Source organism: Ursus arctos, unplaced genomic scaffold (genome assembly GCF_023065955.2).
Source record: "Ursus arctos isolate Adak ecotype North America unplaced genomic scaffold, UrsArc2.0 scaffold_31, whole genome shotgun sequence".
NCBI classification, from domain to species: Eukaryota; Metazoa; Chordata; class Mammalia; order Carnivora; family Ursidae; genus Ursus; species Ursus arctos.
Genome location: NW_026622997.1, coordinates 27,190,500 through 27,208,033, shown reverse-complemented (window position 1 = coordinate 27,208,033; position 17,534 = coordinate 27,190,500). Strand labels below are relative to the sequence as shown.

The 17,534-nt window shown below is 56.2% G+C and overlaps 2 protein-coding genes and 1 pseudogene across 3 annotated transcripts; 2 read left to right on the top strand and 1 right to left on the bottom strand.

Moving 5' to 3' along the window:
- The first annotated feature begins 420 nt into the window (after positions 1-420).
- SLC44A4 (solute carrier family 44 member 4) lies at positions 421-12,737 on the top strand. Of its 2 annotated transcripts, none has more exons than XM_057305020.1 (21): positions 421-490; positions 2,444-2,492; positions 3,020-3,093; positions 3,248-3,326; positions 4,124-4,223; positions 4,304-4,429; positions 4,579-4,639; positions 5,908-5,995; positions 6,081-6,164; positions 6,397-6,632; positions 6,737-6,836; positions 7,738-7,833; positions 8,116-8,215; positions 10,200-10,453; positions 10,541-10,635; positions 10,707-10,810; positions 10,920-10,993; positions 11,211-11,281; positions 11,389-11,483; positions 11,556-11,640; positions 12,514-12,737. In XM_057305020.1, exons 1-21 carry the CDS (start codon positions 457-459, stop codon positions 12,636-12,638), a joined length of 2,130 nt encoding a protein of 709 aa, XP_057161003.1. In that variant the 5' UTR covers positions 421-456; the 3' UTR covers positions 12,639-12,737. The 2 variants fall into 2 exon arrangements, with proteins under 2 accessions (XP_057161003.1, XP_057161002.1); XM_057305019.1 differs by having other exon boundaries at positions 6,078-6,164.
- Positions 12,738-13,067: 330 nt separating this feature from the next.
- On the top strand, positions 13,068-17,252 carry NEU1 (neuraminidase 1). The gene is made up of 6 exons (XM_026482555.4): positions 13,068-13,362; positions 13,831-14,023; positions 14,981-15,243; positions 15,821-16,003; positions 16,185-16,407; positions 16,504-17,252. Exons 1-6 carry the CDS (start codon positions 13,201-13,203, stop codon positions 16,728-16,730), a joined length of 1,251 nt encoding a protein of 416 aa, XP_026338340.1. The 5' UTR covers positions 13,068-13,200; the 3' UTR covers positions 16,731-17,252.
- Positions 14,225-14,303, bottom strand: LOC113243910 (small nucleolar RNA U3; annotated as a pseudogene).
- Positions 17,253-17,534: the final 282 nt, after the last annotated feature.

The following is a 17,534-nucleotide window of genomic DNA, read 5'->3' as shown; positions in this document are numbered from 1 at the left end:
CTAGAGGGAATGTGGGTCCAAGGGACAGAGCAGGATGGGAAGCAGGCTGGACAGGTGTGGCTGGTGTGGACAGCCACCAGAGGGGAGGGGAGGGTTTTGGGGAGACCACTGTGAACAGGGTCCAGTCCAGGGCTAAAAGGCAAATCTCAACACTTAATCTGGAGAGTATAGGTGTGAGTGAACCACAGCTGAAGTAATTTGCAAAAACATGAAGGATTTTCTTAAAGCGTGCCATGGTGCACGGAGAGGGCGGCAAGCAGGAAAGCAGCCCTGCGCCGGTCCCAGGCTCGGCCTTCCAGTCCTCCAGCAGGGCACTGCCCAGGCGGAGCTGAGAAGGAGGAACCACAGTGTGTCAGGACCATAGGCGGAGGTGGGGCTGTGACGTGTGCGAGGGCGGGGCGGGCGGCAGGTGAGTCGCTAGGTCTCCCTGGCTCCAATCACTCTGGAGACTGAACCATGGGGGGAAAACAGGACGGGGATGAGGCCCATGGTGAGTCTGAGGGCAAGGCTGGGGCAGAGGCCCAGAACCGTCGGAGGGCGGGGAGGCCAGTCTGGGCCTGCTCTGGGGGAGCGATGGCTGGGGCTGGCCCCAGGGAGAGGAGCTGAGGGGAGTCCTGGGTCCCCGAAGGGAGGGCACGTAAAGAGCTGGTGGAAGGAAGTAGAGTCAGGGTCCTGGGAGGAGGATTGGGTTCAGGGGCTGGGGGCTTTTGCCAGGGAGCCTTTGGGGAGTGAAGCTGGGGTCTCCATGAGGAGTTGGGGCTGGAATCTGGGTCCCTCAGGGCAGGGCCCTGGGAAGCAAAGCCTGAATGGAAGAAGGCAGGGTCAGGGTCCTGAGCAGGAGGATCGGGCTCAGGGGCTGGGAGGGTCTATGTGCTGCAGAGCTCGTGAGGGGTGAGCCTGGGGTCTGGGCCCCTGTCAGGAGGCACAGCTGGGGTCCCTGTGAAGAAGAGGAGTTTCAGTCTGGACCCTGGGTCTCTGAGGGAAAACGGTGCTAGAAGTCTGCTTCCCAGGGTCTCTGTGAGCAGTGACAGCAGAAGTGGGGTGTGTTTGAGGGTCTCTGTGAGGTGTTAGGGCTGTGGGCCTCTGTGGAGAGGAGAACGGGGCCTGCCTCTGGGGTCTCTGTTAGGAGGGGGAGCCTGAGGGAGGTACCATGAGAGATAGGGGCAGGGGCTTCACAAGGGCTTCCTGTGAAGGGTAGGGTGAGGGGAGAGCGAGCAGGGAGCCTATCGGCAGAATTTCCATGAGGACCCAGGGCTAGGAGCCTGTCCCAGGGAGCCCTAGGATTAGGGGTGGGGTGGTCTGAGATGAGAGGGAACTGGGACACCAGCCTCTGGGATCCCTGTGAGCAGGAAGGACAACGGGCCTGCCTGCAGGGGTCCCTTGGGGCTTGGAGGTCTGAGCTCCTGGTCTGAAGGGGAGGGAATCCCAAGGGAGGGGCCTCCCAGAGGCAAAGCTTGGGTTCCTAAGCAGGCTAGGGGAAGGAGCAGTAAGGCCTCCCTGGTAGACTTCCTGGAACAGCTTTGGGTCAATCATTGATCTCATGTCTGAGAGCCATGGAGGGACAGAGTCCAGAACACCTAAGGAGAATGGATCTCACCCCTTCCCACACTCTTGCCCAACCCTCTGCCCTCCCTCCTCTGTGCCAACACAGGACCCCAGCTGCCTGGCCCCACCTCCTCCCTGTGTGTACTCAGGGAGGACCAGGAACAGGACATGGCCACAATCTAAACCGACCACAATCTCAACCGCCAGGCTCAGGTGTCACCCTGACTGCTCACTCAGAGACTGGCAGCGGCCTGGGGTCCCTTTGGGTGGGGGGGCTTTACAGGGGCCCCTCCCTGCCCAGGTCCTGCAGGAGTTAATGCCTTTGGCTCCAGTTTCTTTCCCTATGGCTTTGGGCCAGAGAGTGGAGGTAGGGCCTGGGGCAGCTGTGGGGAAGGGCTGTGACCTCCCTGAGGTGTTCTCGATTTGTGCCCACCCTAGGCTGGGTACAGGGAGGGGAGAGGGCTAAGGATGGGGGCGGGAGAACCACTGAGGTGGCTTGACTGAGTCCCACATCCCAGCCACAGTGAGACGCAGGAGAAATGGGCCAGGATGGAGGCAGGAGGCGAAGGCTATTTCCCTGGCTGCCAGCCTTGAGGTGTGAGCTGGAAACAACCTTTTAAGGCCCCCTTTCCCCTTCCCTCCAAAGCCAACTTGGTAGAGTTCACGGTGAGCAGTGAAGCTGCTGACCAAGCCTTAATCCTACCTCTCCGGCTCTCCAGCTTCTCCTGCCAGCCCTGCCCCTGTCCATCTCTCCCCCCACCCCCAAACTCCTGAGGGGCAGGGAGGATCCTGGGCCAGGGTAGGATCATGCTGCAGGGAAGGATGTGGGAGGGACAGGAGATGCGGAGAGACATCCACGCAGGGCCTCACTCTCCCTACTCTTCCCTGTGCACCTCAGGGAAACCAGCCAAATATGACCCCTCCTTTCGAGGTCCCATCAGGAACAGGTGAGTTCTGGGCCCTGCCCCAACTAGGGGGTGGGGGTCTTGGTTTTGCATTGTATTTGCTGAAATATTGGTAAGAAGTTTATAAAAAAGAAAGCTCCCGCCCCAGGAAAATGGAGTCCTTGGGTGAACTCTTGTGTCTGGAGTGGGCACAAGGGGCCTTCTGGGGGTGCTTTCTATTTCTTGACCTGGGCGCTGGCTACACAGGTGTGTGCTCTTTGGGAAAATTCATCCAGCTAGGCACTTACAAGTTGTTCACTTTTCTGTATCGTACTTCAAAAGTTTACCCACCCAGAAAACGGTTATTTTGTTTTTCTGTCTTCACCCCCCCACACACACCTTCCTGAGGACAAATAGAAACAAGTGCTTCTTATTTATTCCCTGGTGCATTGTGAGAAAAAGGGTTTCTTAGAAAAATAAAATAAAACCTACCGACACCCATCCTCAGCTTCCCCCAGCTCCGACCCGTGAATCCTCCAGAGCACACGCCCTGCCTCCCCCTCCAAAGGCCTCCCCCACTTCTCTCCCAGGAGCTGCACAGACATCATCTGCTGCGTCCTCTTCCTTGCCTTCATCCTGGGTTACATCGTGGTGGGGATCGTGGGTGAGTTTCCAGCGGGGGTGGTGCTGGGGCGGTGGGGTTGGGCGGGGGGTGGGGGGGAGGCAGCAGGAACCCCGGGCTGGGACCATCCCCAAGGCTGCTCCCCCCCACACACAAGTCCTGCCCTCTGGTGACTCATCCCTGCGTCTGCTTCCAGCTTGGGTGTACGGAGACCCCCGGCAAGTCCTCTACCCCAGGAACTCCACCGGGGCCTACTGCGGGGTAGGGGCCAACAAGTGAGTACGAAGGAGGAAGAGGGGCAGATGGGAGGAGAGGTGGGTGGCGGGCCGAGAACACGATCCCAACACTCAACACTCAGGCTCCAGATCCTTCCTCGATTGCCCACGGGCCACAGCCTCCCTGAGTCTCACCATGCGACACCACGTTGAGCAGCCTCCCTTTCTGGGCAGTTGGCTTCTGATTCCCCCAAAAATGGGAGGCAGAGCCATGGTTAAGTGCACGGGTTTTAAAGTTCAGAGTTTGGCGTTTGACTCCCCAACTGGGCTAAGTGAGTTCTGGTCGTATGGCCTTGGGCAAGGTAGTCAACCTCTCTGAGCTTTGATTTCTTCATCTGAAACTCAGGGGTTTTACCAGAAGCCATTCCATCGGTTCCGCAGGCAGGAAACTTTCAGTAAATAATAAAACCTTAACAACGACAAGGCGTTTACTCTGTTCCGGGCAGAAGGTGTACTTTGCACACACAAACTCATCGAAACCCTATGAAGCAGGTCTTATTACCTTACGCCTGATGTAACTGAGGCAGTGGGCAGTCAGTGACTTGCTCAAGGTCATAAAACTCTTAGCCATTTGGTAGCAGTTTCAATGCTCAGTTACTCTGGGCCATCTTCCGGGTGCCTCGTTGTCTCTGCAGCTGAACGGAACTTCCTAAGGCCAGGAGCTGAGCGCTGTGCGTCAGGGTGTGGGCCCCGCACACGCTGCCGCTGGGCCCACTGTATTCTGGAGGCGCGGCCCCTGCCGTCCTCTCCCTGCCCCTGACCAGGCCCTGATGCCCACACTTCCTTCCCTCCCGCAGAGATAAACCGTATCTTCTCTACTTCAACATCTTCAGCTGCATTCTGGCCGCCAACATCATCACGGTCGCTGAGAACGGCCTGCAGTGTCCCACACCCCAGGTCAGAGCCTGGGACCCGCCTCTGCCCAGATCACCCCCAGGGTCCAGGCCGCCGCCCCTCAGCATGCTCTCTGCCCCCAGGTGTGTGTGTCCTCCTGCCCCGAGATCGCATGGACGGTGGAAGTCAACCAGCTCTCACAGAAGGTTGGGGAGGTCTTCAACACGGCAAACAGGAACTTCTGTCTGCCAGGGGTGCCCTGGGATATGGTGAGAGCTGCCTCCAGCGTCAAGGCTGTGGTCAAGGAGGAGTCACGTGGGTGGGGGGAGGAGTTGGGTAGGTGACTATGTGGGGGCGGGGGCTCCCTCCTTCACCCTGCTCTGTGTCTGCGTGTCTGTATGTCCTCCCCGACCCCCAGCCGGTGATCCAAAGCCTGCAGCAGGAGCTCTGCCCCGGTTTCCTCCTCCCTTCCACTCCAGGTGAGAAGCTGCATTCCTTCCTTGGGCAGCACTAGTCCTGTGTTCTCACTGCTCAAACGAGGAAACCAGGCCCAGAGAGAGTAAAGTCATGCAGCTTGTCTGGCCGAATTGGAATTAGCACGGGTCTTCATTCTGCTCTCTGCGGCTTGACCCTGCCGTCTTGTGCACCTGCTGGGCACGAAGCACCCAGGGGAGACGCAGGGCAGATGAAACTGCTCCGCGTTTGAGCTGCATTTTAGGTGCAGAGATCAGAGATGTTGGCAAAGACACGGCATGAGCGTCCCGTGGACACACAGCTGGGCAAATGTACCCACACGTGTTAATGTCTGCGCACTGGAAGCAGACTGGATGTCCAGCCAGACGCACAAGCAAATGTGTCTGGGTGCTGGGATCACTGTTGACTTTTTAATTTTTTCTATATGTTCTTCTTTCCAATAGTCAATGGTATTTTTAATAGGAAAAAATTTTAATTATAACATGAGAAAAGAGAGCCAATTCTCCATATAAGCACAATCAAAAGACCTCAAATGAATGCTCCAAACTCAGATCCAGATTCCAGCACTTTCCAGCTGTGTGGTCTTAGGCCAATTACTCAACCTCTCTGTGCCTTGTTTCCTCATCTTTAGAATATAAATGCCAAAGTCAGCCTGCCTGGCAAAGTCATTGGGAGGGTGGAGATAAAGTGCCACAGGAGATGGGGAAGGGGTGAGAAGACTTCCTGGAGGAGGTGACGTGGAGATGGAGCTGAACAGGGAGTAATGGATGGGATTTCTGGAGGGAGAACACTCAGAGAGAGGCTCAGGGAGAGCAGAGGTACGGAGGTGAGGGGAAAGCGGGCTGAGCTCAGATGGTGGGGCCTTGAAGCCTGGCCAGGGAGCAGGGTCACTCCAGGGCAGAGCTGCCAGAAGTGTCTGAGCAGCAGAATGCTCTAGAGCCCTGGAATGAGGCATGGTCTTCCTGGCTCTCGGGCAAGGGGTGGGTTGAAGGGTGGGGTGTAAGAGTCAGGCCAGAGGAAATGCGGGTCTCCACCAGCAGCGGCAAGGACGGGAGGAAGGAGTCCTGAGAGACAGTGAGGAAACTGGACGGGGTTCCCTGGGGCAGGAACTCCCTCTTGGCTGTGGAGTCAAGAGCAGCTCTCTGGGTGGGGGAGGGCAAAGCCCACCTCTCCTGCCTTCCCTAAGGCTACTGAGGTGCTGGGTGGAGGCCAGAGGCTTTCGAGGCAAAGCTCTGGGCCCTCCCACCCAGGAGCCCCGGTTCTCTCCCTCCAGCTCTGGGGCGTTGTCTTCCATTGCTGAACAGCACTCTACCTGAACTCCCAGGGATCTCCAGCAACACCTCCATCTCCCAGGGGATCAGGTGGGCATCCTCCTGCCCCCACATCTCTGTCCCGTACCCCTTCCCCCCCACAACAACCCCATCTGACTCTGTCCCTCCCCAGCAGTGGTCTTCTTGACAGCCTCAATGCCCGTGACATCACTGTTAAGATCTTTGAAGATGTTGCCCAGTCCTGGTATTGGATTCTTATGTGAGTCTCTGATTCCCCTACCATCTCCTTCCCTGCTGCCCTCCCCCATCCTCTGGCCCCTAGCCCAATGTCTGAAACAGAAACTCTGCACTGACCCCAGACCCAACAAGATTTATAAGAGAAAGGGGGTCTAACCTGGGGACATCGGGAGTGTGAGGCATTTGGGAGCCTCTGAAAGGGAGAAGATTTAGGGGACCAGGGATGACCCTCCACTACCTCCCCCTGCCTACAGTGCCCTAGGTGTGGCTCTGGTCCTGAGCCTGCTGTTTATCCTGCTTCTGCGCCTGGTGGCCGGGCCCCTGGTGCTGGTGCTGATCCTCGGGGTGCTGGGCGTGCTGGCGTACGGCATCTACCACTGCTGGGAGGAGTACCGAGTGCTGCGGGACAGGGGTGCCTCCATCACCCAGCTGGGCTTCACCAGCAACCTCAGCACCTACCGCAACGTTCAGGAGACCTGGCTGGCCGCCCGTGAGTGCCTGCCTGCTGCCGGACCACCAGCCACGCGGGGCTGCCCCGGGCCTCGCCGAGCCCGGGCCCTGACGCACGCCCCTCTGCTCCCTGTCCACCCTCAGTGATCGTGCTGGCTGTGCTCGAGGCCATCCTGCTGCTGATGCTCATCTTCCTGCGGCAGCGGATTCGCATCGCCATCGCCCTCCTGAAGGAGGCCAGCAAGTCAGGACCCGCCTGGGAGGGAGAGGGGGCAGAGAACAGGGGTGCAGGCATGGAATGGCAGTGCTGGGAAGGTGGCGGGGAGCCCCGGAGAAGGGCAGAGTTCACTCAGTGGTTAACTCTGCTGTGTGACTCAGTTTTTCTGAGACTCGATTTACCCATTTGTGAAATGGGGACAATAATAGTTCTTTTTTTTTTAATTTTATTTATTTATTTGAGAGAGTGTGAGGGAGAGAGAGCAGGAGCCGGGAGTGGGGGGCAGAGGGAGAGGGAGAAGCAGACTCCCCGCTGAGCAGGGAGCCCGATGTGGGGCTCGGTCCCAGGACTCCAGGATCATGACCTGAGCCGAAGGCAGACACGTCACTAACTGAGCCACCCAGACGCCCGGGCAGGGTTCGGGGGTGGGGGGGGGCAGCGGGCAATAATATTTCCTACTTTGTAGGGTTGTCATGAAGATTAAATGAGTTAGTATCCTGTCGGGTTCCCAGAACAGGAAGCAGGCTCTCCGCGAGGAGCAGTCAGAACGGTGGCTGCCGTTGTGCTGGTCGTGGCTGCCGGGTGGAATGGCAGGAGCCCAGGCAGGGAGAAGTAGCCGCTTGTTCCCACCCAGGACCTACCTGCCAAACCCGTCAGGAGACCCTACTTTGAAGACTCCGTTCCCTTAGCCTCCCTGAAGCTGCCCCAAGGGGCTTCTTTGTGATTCTAATTTCCTCCAAGGGTCCCTTGAGCCTGATTTATTCAGGTCGGTTCATTCAGTGAGCACCTACTATGTGCCCAGCTTGGGGGACAGAGCAGGCCCTGGCAAGGACAGTGGCGGGGACCTTGCCAGGGTCAGCCCCAGGACAGGGTGGGTGGGCGCTGGGGCCCGGGGCCATATTGATGGACTGCTCTTACCTCCCTACAGGGCTGTGGGGCAGATGATGTCTACCCTGTTCTACCCTCTGGTCACCTTTGTTCTCCTGCTCATCTCCATCGTCTACTGGGCCATGACCGCCCTGTATCCTTTGCCCACATGGCCAGGCCTCCTGGGGCGGGGGCGGGGGTCGGGGAAGGGGCGTTATTTACCTACACAATGCCTTAGTGCAATTGGAAGAAGGTGCCCCTTCCTCTGGGCAGACACAGGCCTGCCCCTGGACGGAGTCGAAAGACTGAGCCCAGGCTGATTTCCAGCCCTTTGTGCAGTGAACAACCCTCGCAAGTACCTGGGAAGGTGTCCCTGAGGGGGGGACCTGTGGAGACCCCCCGTGTGACTATGTCTTCTTCCTTGACTTCCCTCTGGGTACCTGGCCACATCAGGGCAACCCCAATATGTCTTCTGGGCCCCCAACGCCAGCTTGCCCAGCTGTGAGAAAGTGCAAATGAATGCATCATGCGACCCCACGGTGAGGGGATTTGGGGTGGACATGGTGGGGGGCACCAGTAGGGCTGAGGTGACCTTAGGGCCCGGCTAGTCCAAATCCCTCATTGCACAGCAGACACTTAGGACCAGAGAACAAGAGGAGTTCCCTCAAGGTCACACGACAGGCCCCCAGCAGAGCCAGAAAGGGAGCCGGCAGTGGACTCCGGACCCAGCCCACCTCCCCCTCAGCCACCCCTTACTCAGAGAAGGAAACTGAGGCTGGAGACGGCTTGCGGCCCTGGGAATGCCGGGTACCAGCGCTTCCCACCCTCCCCGGACTTGCCTCTCTGCCAGGAAGACTGTTAGCCACTTCCACCTCCAGCCTCAGTCCATTCATCTGTAAAATGGAGACACTCATAATACCCGTCCCTCGCCCCTCCGTCCCTCCAGGTGGCTGAGAAGATTCAATGACATCAGGCACATAAAGTGCTTTGTACGTGTCTGGCACCTGATAAGAGCTGATAACTGTAGATGGGTTTTGTTTCGTTTTTCAAAGCTTTTTGCCTAGGAACACAGTGCCTTAGGCCATAGGCAGAGGGGGGAGCCCGCCCGGAGAGAAGCTGCTTCCCCACACTGTCCCCTGTCAGGTTCCCGGAAGTGCACGGGACTGCAGGGAATTTGCTGTCCTCAGAGCTTTCGTGGGGCCACCTCTTGGAGCTGGGACGGGGGCTTTGCTCACAGGCACCAGCCCACTCTAAAACAGGAGAGGGAGGGAGGTTGGTTTACATTTAGGGAGGACCCACCCTGTGCCAGGCACCAGGTATGCAAAGCTCCAAATGACCTGGTTCTCCCTTCTAGCTTGCTCTGGGTCTCGCTGTGGAGACCGACCCAAACCGACAGTTACAAAGTGGAAAGTGGTTTATTTTCTTATAAAATTTCAAAGACACACTCAGCAATTTCAGCCATTCTCAAGATTTTTGTCACATTTGCAGGGAAGGTTGTTTTTTTTTTTTTTACTTCTGTGTTTTTTACTTTTTGTTATGGAAATTTTCAAACCCACACAAACCCTCAACTTCCCACTGTCGTTGTTTCATCCATCTCCACTCCCCCACCCCCATAATTCTTTTTTTCTGGAGTTTTTTAAGGTAAATTCTGGACATAAGTGCCAATTCACCCGTAAACACATCAGGATGGATCCCGACACATAAGGACGTTTTATTTTTTTATTTTTTTTTAAGTAATCTCTACGCCCAACGTGAGGCTCAGACTCCCAAGTCCGAGATCAGGATCTCAGGCTCTACTGACGGAGCCAGCCTGGCACCCGGACAGATGAGGACTTTTACAAGCATAACCAAAGGGGCGCCTGGGTGGCTCAGGTGGTTAAGGGTCTGACTCTTGATTTGGGCTCAGGCTGTGATCTCAGGGTGGTGACCTCAGGGTGGTGGTATTGAGCCCTCCGGTGGGCTCCCTGCTTGGTGGGGAGTCTGAGATTCTCTCCCCCTCCCTCTGCCCCTCTCCCTGCTCATACTCTCTCTGTCTAAAAATAAATCTTAAAACACACACACACACAACCAAAAAAATAATAATAATAATAATAAAATTCATTAAAAATAAATTAAAAGCATAACCACTATACCGTTATCACACCCAACAAGATTAACAATGACTCCTTAATACCATCTAATGCCCAGTCTGTTCATTTTTGCTAGAAAGCATTTTGGTTGAAGTTGCCGGGGCTGGTTTAGAGGGGATTGCTGATTGAGTGCCAGGGAGAGAGCTAGGTGCTGGTCACGCTGCCTTCATACCATTAAGGCTTGGCCCACACAGCCTCGGAGCTCTTGTGCCCATATGGAGACTGAAGGAAACCCAAACTCTCACACACTAGGCAATCTGAACCCAACTAAAACCTGGAGAAGAATCTTCTGGAAGGAAATGGCTTCCCCAACTCAGGGAGGCTGCTGCTTCCCTCCCTCTGCTCTGGGAGTGGCAGGAGTCCGCTGAGAATGACCCTCCTCTGTCACCCCCAGGCCCAGCCCGTGAACTCCTCATGCCCAGGGCTGAGGTGCGTCTTCCAGAGCTACTCATCCACAGGCCTGGTTCAGCGTTCGCTCTTCAACTTGCAAATCTACGGGGTCCTGGGGCTATTCTGGACCCTCAACTGGGTACTGGCCCTGGGCCAGTGTGTCCTGGCTGGGGCCTTTGCCTCCTTCTACTGGGCCTTCCACAAGCCCCGGGACATCCCCGCCTTCCCCCTGAGCTCTGCCTTCGTCCGCACACTCCGGTAAGCCCAGGGCAGGGGGCTGGCAATTGCGAGCCTGGGAGTCTCAGGGGTCCTGGAGCTGCCTCTGACTCCCTAGCCCCTCTGCAGTTACCACACTGGGTCGCTGGCCTTTGGAGCCCTCATCCTGACCCTTGTGCAGATAGCCCGAGTCATTTTGGAGTACATCGACAGCAAACTAAGAGGTGAGCCGCTGGCCCCTCGGGGAGGGGCGATCAGGGGACAGTGACCAAACATGAGCTCCGCCTTTCTCCAGGAGCCCAGAACCCCGTGGCCCGCTGCATCATGTGCTGCTTTAAGTGCTGCCTCTGGTGTCTGGAGAAGTTTATCAAGTTCCTAAACCGCAACGCCTACATCATGGTGAGGCCCCCGCACGAGCGGCCCCTTGCTCTGGGGTCCCTTGGCTCAGGCCCCTGCCCTGGCCCAGGTAAGCGCCATACAGGTGACTCTGACCTTTGACCCCACTCAGATCGCCATCTACGGGAAGAATTTCTGTGTCTCCGCCAAAAATGCCTTCATGCTGCTCACGCGGAACATTGTCAGGTCAGGCTCTCCCCCTCCCCCACGATCTCCCACCCAGGCCGGCTCCGTGGGCATGCCGCGCTCGGAAGGGCCTCGAGCTTGGCTGAATGTTCTGCTGCCTTCATCTTGAAGCGTGAACGATTTTCATTTTGCATCTGTCACAGCAACTTATATAGCCAATCCAGTTCCTAGCCCTGCCAGGCCCCTCATGCCCGACCCACCCCAACTTCCCACACAGGGTCTTCGTTCTGGATAAAGTCACAGACTTGCTGCTGCTCTTCGGGAAGCTGCTGGTAGTTGGAGGTGTCGGTAAGGGCCAGGGCTGGGAGTTACGGGGACAGAGGGCAGGGGCACAGGGCAGCCACAGAAGTGACCTCAGAGGAGTGATGACACTGACCTCCACACCTCTCCCACAGGGGTCCTGTCCTTCTTTTTCTTCACCGGTCGCATCCAGGGTCTGGGTAGAGACTTCGAGAACCCCTCCCTCAACTATTACTGGCTGCCCATCATGGTGAGTGACTCCCCAGCTCTGCCTCACAGTCCAACCCACGAAAGGAACTCTAACTTGCCCTGTATCTTCCAGATCTCCATCCTGGGTGCCTACGTCATTGCCAGTGGCTTCTTCAGCGTTTTTGGCATGTGTGTGGACACACTGTTCCTCTGTTTCTGTGAGTGACACCCCCGCCACTACCCCCAGATTTCAAGGTACCAGATTGTTTAGGGTTTTTTGGACACTTGGGTCTTCTAGAAACAGCAACTTTGTGAGTTAAAGGAGCCAAAGTCAGAGGAAGCCTCTTCCACCATCCTCAAGCCAGGGGCTTGTGGAAGAAAAGAGGAAGTGACCTGCCAGGCTGACAGGGTCTCCCAAGAAAGACCATTCCAGGGCAGAACCCTAGAAAACGAAGGTAGAAATTGGCCACAGAGACTTCCCAGCAGGTGGCTGTAGTGAGTGAGGATTTTCTCACCCTCCTATGACCATTGAAGAACCCCATTTTTTTCGATATAGTAAGTACTGTAAAGGTATTCTCTCTCCCTTAGGATTTTCTTAACATTTTCTTTTCCTTAGCTTATTTTATTGTAAGAACACAGTATACAGTACATATAACAACAAAATATGTGTTAATCAATTGTCATCAGTGAAGCTTTGGGTCAACCTAGGCTATTAAATTTGGGGGGAATCAAAAGTAACAGGCGGATTGTTGATTGCGTGGGGGTCAGCGCCCCTAATCCCTGTGTCTTTCAAGAGTCAACCCTACATCCATTCAGGGTTTAGTATGCACTGCAGTCTGCAATACGCGGTTGACACGCATTTTTTTCTGTTAAGCCCTAGCACGCTATGAAATACAGTATTATTGACCCCACTTTACCAAGGAGAACCTGAGATTACATAACCTACCCAGTAGGTTACAAAAACTGCCCCCAAAAGAACAGCCCGTGGCGGTGCAGCCTGGAAACCAGGCGACTAGTCTCGTCTTCCCCGATTTTCCCGGGAGTGGGGGGGCCCTCGAGGGTCCACTCTAAAGGTCTTTGTTGCGGCTCAGTGGAAGACCTGGAGAGGAACGACGGCTCCCTGGACCGGCCCTACTACATGCCCAAATCCCTTCTGAAGATCCTAGGCAAGAAGAACGAGGCGTTCCCAGAAGACAAGAAGAAGAAAAAGACGTGAGAGACGCGACCCTGATCCAGGGCTGCACCCCTCCTGTACAGCCTCCCAGCCTCACCCCGCCTTCCAGATCTCGATTTTGTAGTTTAAAAAAATTATTAAAGGTTGATATTTTGTTTTCTCAAAAAGTCCGGGACTTTTATTCACTCTATGACGACTTACAGCTTTTTTTTTTTTTTTTTTTGCCGCCTGGGTCTTTAAAATAGGCCCCGCCCCCCTAACCCGTCCCAGGTGCCATACCCAATCAAAAGGCTCCTGAGGAGTAATGCCAGCCCTTCTTCATCCCAGCCAATTAGTTTCTAGTCCGGGTCACAAGCTCCGAGGCTTCAAAAGGAGCCAATTGGAAGGTCCAGCTCCAAGGCGCTGAACGGTCATGTGAGGAGTCTGAGGGTGTGAGGGCCAATTAGAGTCGCGGAAGTGCGGCAGGTGGCTAGACTCTGGGCGGGTTGGGGGAGTTGTGGGCGGGGGGGGGGGGTAGTAGCTGGCATTTAAAGGGCCCGGTCAGCTGACAGACTCCAGCCCGCGTCTAGCCCTGGGGGCCTGGGTCCCGGCTGCCCAGGAAGAGATGATGGCAGACCGACCCGGCGCAGTGCTCCTGGGCAGACCCGGGGAACCCCGGATGCCGGGGTTCTGGGGAGGCTGTAGAGTTCAGGTATTTGCTGCGATCTTCCTGCTGCTGTTGTCTCTGGCAGAATTTGGGGCTGGGATAAGGAACGACTTCAGTCTGGTGAGTCTCCCCTCGTATATCCCCATCCCCAACCCACTCGGGTCGTCTATGCCCAGCGTCTCCCGGGATGCGGGCTGCTGAGACCCCGTCCTCCGAGGGACTCTCCGCCGCTCTCAGACCCGGTTGCCTCCATCCGCACCTAACCCCTCTCCTTCCCCGGCCCTTGTCCTCCTGCCCTCCGAGTCTCCTCTTCATTCGAGCTCGTTCCCCTTTGGAGCGCCCCACCCCCCCCACCCCCCCCCGCTGCCCAAAGGCGCCTTCTCCCCTCATAGCCCTTACCCGGCTCCGAGCCCCCAGCTTTGCTCCAAACTCTCTTCCGTTTCCCCTTCCTTATTCTGCCCCCGACCACACTCTGATCCCCAACATCCCGGCTTCCCCAGGGAAACTCAACTCCGAGCCACTATTCATCCGTCCTAAAACCCGAAGTCAAGTTTGTCCGTTGACCCTTCCTTCCTCCTGTCTTGGCAGGTTCAGCCGCTGGTGACCATGGAGCAGCTGCTGTGGGTGAGCGGGAGGCAGATCGGTTCTGTGCACACCTTCCGAATCCCACTCATCACAGCCACTCCTCAGGGCACTCTCCTTGCCTTCGCAGAGGCCAGAAAAATGTCCACATCAGATGAGGGGGCCAAGTTCATTGCTCTTCGGAGATCCACCGACCAGGGTATAAAGATGCCCGGGTGGCAAGGGCTGGTGTTAGGTTGCATGGGTGGGGAGCCTGACCTGCCCAAGGGTCCTGAGGATAGGATAGGACCCCTGGGAGAGCTGGAGCCCTGGGTCTCAGAGGGGTAGAGGGAACTTGAGGAGGGAAGCTGTCCAGAGCAGTGATCTAGAAGTTGTGATCACCTAGGAGTTGGACATTCAAACATTTATTGAGCACCTGCTATATGCCAGGCCCTGTTCTAGTAACAAACTATAGAAATGATCCCTGAAAGTATAGTCTTGCCAGGCCCTGTTCTAGATTCTGTGAATAGGGTTGTGAACAAAGCAGACCAAAAATCCTTGCTCTTGTGGGGCTTATATTGTCTGCGGGGAGACAGACAATAAACATAATAAGTAGGTAAATTTATTTTTTGTGTTGGAAAATGATAAATATAATGGAGAGAAATAAAACAGGGTGCTGGAGATTGGTTGCAATTTTTTTAAGGATTTTATTTATATATTTATTTATTTGTGAGAGATCGAGAATGAGAGAGCACAAAGCAGGGGGAGTTGCAGAGGTAGCAGCAGAGGGAGAGGCAGAGGGAGAAGGAGAAGTAGGCTCCCAGCTGCGCCTAACCGACTGAGCCACCCAGACGCCCCTGGTTGCAATTTTAAACAGGTGACTCTTGAGTAAAGGAGATGAGAGTAACCCTGAGGAAGAGTGTACCAGGCAGATGTCACAAGCCTGTGCAGAGGCCTCCAGGAGAGAAGTATTTGAGGAATGGGAAGGAGCTTGGGGGGCATGGAGTGAGCAAGGGTAGAGTAGATAAGGTCAGAGAGGTGAGGTGGGACAGGTTTTGTAGGGCCCTGGGGCCACTCCGAGGCCTTGGGTCCTTAGCAGGAGGTAGAATTTAACTGGGAGTGATAGAAAGGGCCCCTTCAGAGTGCTCACCCTGGATTACTTCTCTTTTCTCTTCAGGCAGCACATGGTCTCCGACAGCCTTCATCATAGATGATGGGGAAACCCCGGATGGGCTGAACCTGGGGGCAGTGGTGAGCGATATGGAGACGGGAGTGGTGTTCCTTTTCTATTCCGTCTGCGCTCATAAGGCTGGCTGCCAGGTGGCCTCCACCATGTTGGTGTGGAGCAAAGATGACGGTGTGTCCTGGAGCCCTCCCCGGAATCTCTCGTTGGATATTGGCACCGAGATGTTTGCCCCTGGACCAGGCTCCGGCATCCAGGTATCTGTCCTGAGATGGGTGGAGGGGCCTGCCTTTTGAAGAGTCTGGGAGATGCACCCCGTTGGGCTTCTTCCCAGGGAGAGAGTCTTATGAAGTCAGGTTTCTGCTTAGATGGGATTCCTTGGAAGAAAGGGATATCCTGGGAAGAACTCCCTCCCAAGGGAAGATGGAACTTTGTCAACAGGCCTGTATTAGCCCATGTGGTCCCTGGGCAGAATGGAAAAGGGCACCCCTCCCTTGGAGCAGACGCAAGCCTGTGCCATGGTGCACAGCTGGGCGAGTGAGCACAGCAAGCATGGCTTTAAGCTCCCGTGCACCCTGTGGCTTGACCCCCTTGTCCTGCACACAGCCTGTCCTCCAGTGTACATCCTGGATGTCCTAAGGAGCTTATTCTGCGAAAGAGCTCCTTGATTCAGGCAGTGGGTGTCGATGGGATCCTCCTGGGACCCTCAGTAGCTAGGACAGAATGGAAAGGGACCAGATGTGTTCTCACGCTTAGGAGGTGATATGTTCCCCTTCCCTGCCTGTGAGCCCCTTCAGTGTCTCCCTCAGTGACACCCAGCTTCCTTTCCCACAGAAACAGCGGGAGCCAAGGAAGGGCCGCCTCATCGTGTGTGGCCATGGGACCCTGGAGCGGGACGGGGTCTTCTGCCTCCTCAGTGATGATCACGGGGCCTCCTGGCGCTATGGCAGCGGGGTCAGCGGCATCCCCTATGGCCAGCCCAAGCGGGAGAACGATTTCAACCCCGATGAGTGCCAGGTCAGGAGTCCATGTCTGTTCCCCACCCGCTCCAGCTGCCCTGCCCTCCAGAGCACCCCTGCGCTCACAGACCCAGGATCTGGCCGCCCAGCTCTGTGCCACCCAGCCTGCTTCCTCAGGGACAGGGTCCTTTGCCCTGGCCCCTCCCTGGGTCTTGCTGAAGCGCGGTTCTCTCTGCTAGCCCTATGAGCTCCCGGATGGCTCGGTGGTCATCAACGCCCGGAACCAGAACAACTACCACTGCCGTTGCCGAATTGTCCTCCGCAGCTACGATGCCTGCGACACAATCCGGCCCCGTGACGTGACCTTCGACCCTGAGCTCGTGGACCCTGTGGTAGCTGCTGGAGCGGTAGCCACCAGCTCGGGCATCATCTTCTTCTCCAATCCCGCCCATCCTGAGTTTCGTGAGTGTCTGTTGGGGGGCCAGCGGGGGAGCCCCTGTTATCTAGAGAAGGCGTGGCCGGGGCGCCTCCTTTCCCTGACCCTCCTGCCCTCCCCAGGGGTGAACCTGACCCTGCGCTGGAGCTTCAGCAATGGTACCTCGTGGCGGAAGGAGACGGTGCAGCTGTGGCCGGGCCCGAGTGGCTACTCCTCACTGGCAGCCCTGGAGGGCGGCGTGGGCGGGAAGGACGAGGCGCCGCAGCTCTACGTCCTGTATGAGAAGGGCCGGAATCAGTACACAGAGAGCATCTCCCTGGCCAAAGTCAGCGTCTACGGGACACTCTGAGCTGCACACCTGCCACAGAGTACAAGGCCTTGGACTTAGCCTTCGGGACCATGGGTCCATAGAGGATCTGCTCGAGTTGCCTAAAAGACAGTTCCACCTTCCTAATTTAGACTCTAGCGTTTGGTGAAACCAAGTTCTCTTTGACAGGGAAATCGCTCTGTTAGGACTGCAAGCCTGGCTTCTTCCACACGGGAAGTCCTGCCCTCGCTGAGAGCACTTGCTTTCCACATCATTGCTGGGTTTGGCCCCTACCCCTTCTGCCTTCCCAGGGCGATGATTGGCCCTTTTCTTAGGCAGGACTAGGCAGGCCTGTGGAATTGAATAAATGCGAACTCAGGGAATTGGGGAAGGCCGAGCTTCCTCTTTGGGGTAAGATGCCGGCTACGGAGCGGGTTGATGAAAGTCCTGGAAGGGCAGTATTTGGATTCAGGGTAAAGAACTAGGTGCACTACCCACCTGGACTATTTATAAATCGAAATATTTGTAACTTAACTTTTTAATGAAGGCGAATGAGCATTTGTAGTCTGTGTGGTTCTGTCAGCGCGCATGTCCGTGTCCATTCTTCGCGTACACTTGTTAAGAGGCTGGGAACGAGCTTTGGGGAGGAAGCTGGTGTGCTTCTTGCCCGTGGAAATCGGACTTTGGCAAATTAAATCCTTTCCCTTTCACGTTCTTCTTTCTCACAGAAAAACACGTTCATCTTCATAGGTGTAATGAGGAGTAGCAGGGGGAGCCCCGTGAGATTTTTAAAAATTTGTCCTGTTGTCTGTTGCTAAGATGGAGTGCTCTGTGAGGCAGGGGCCA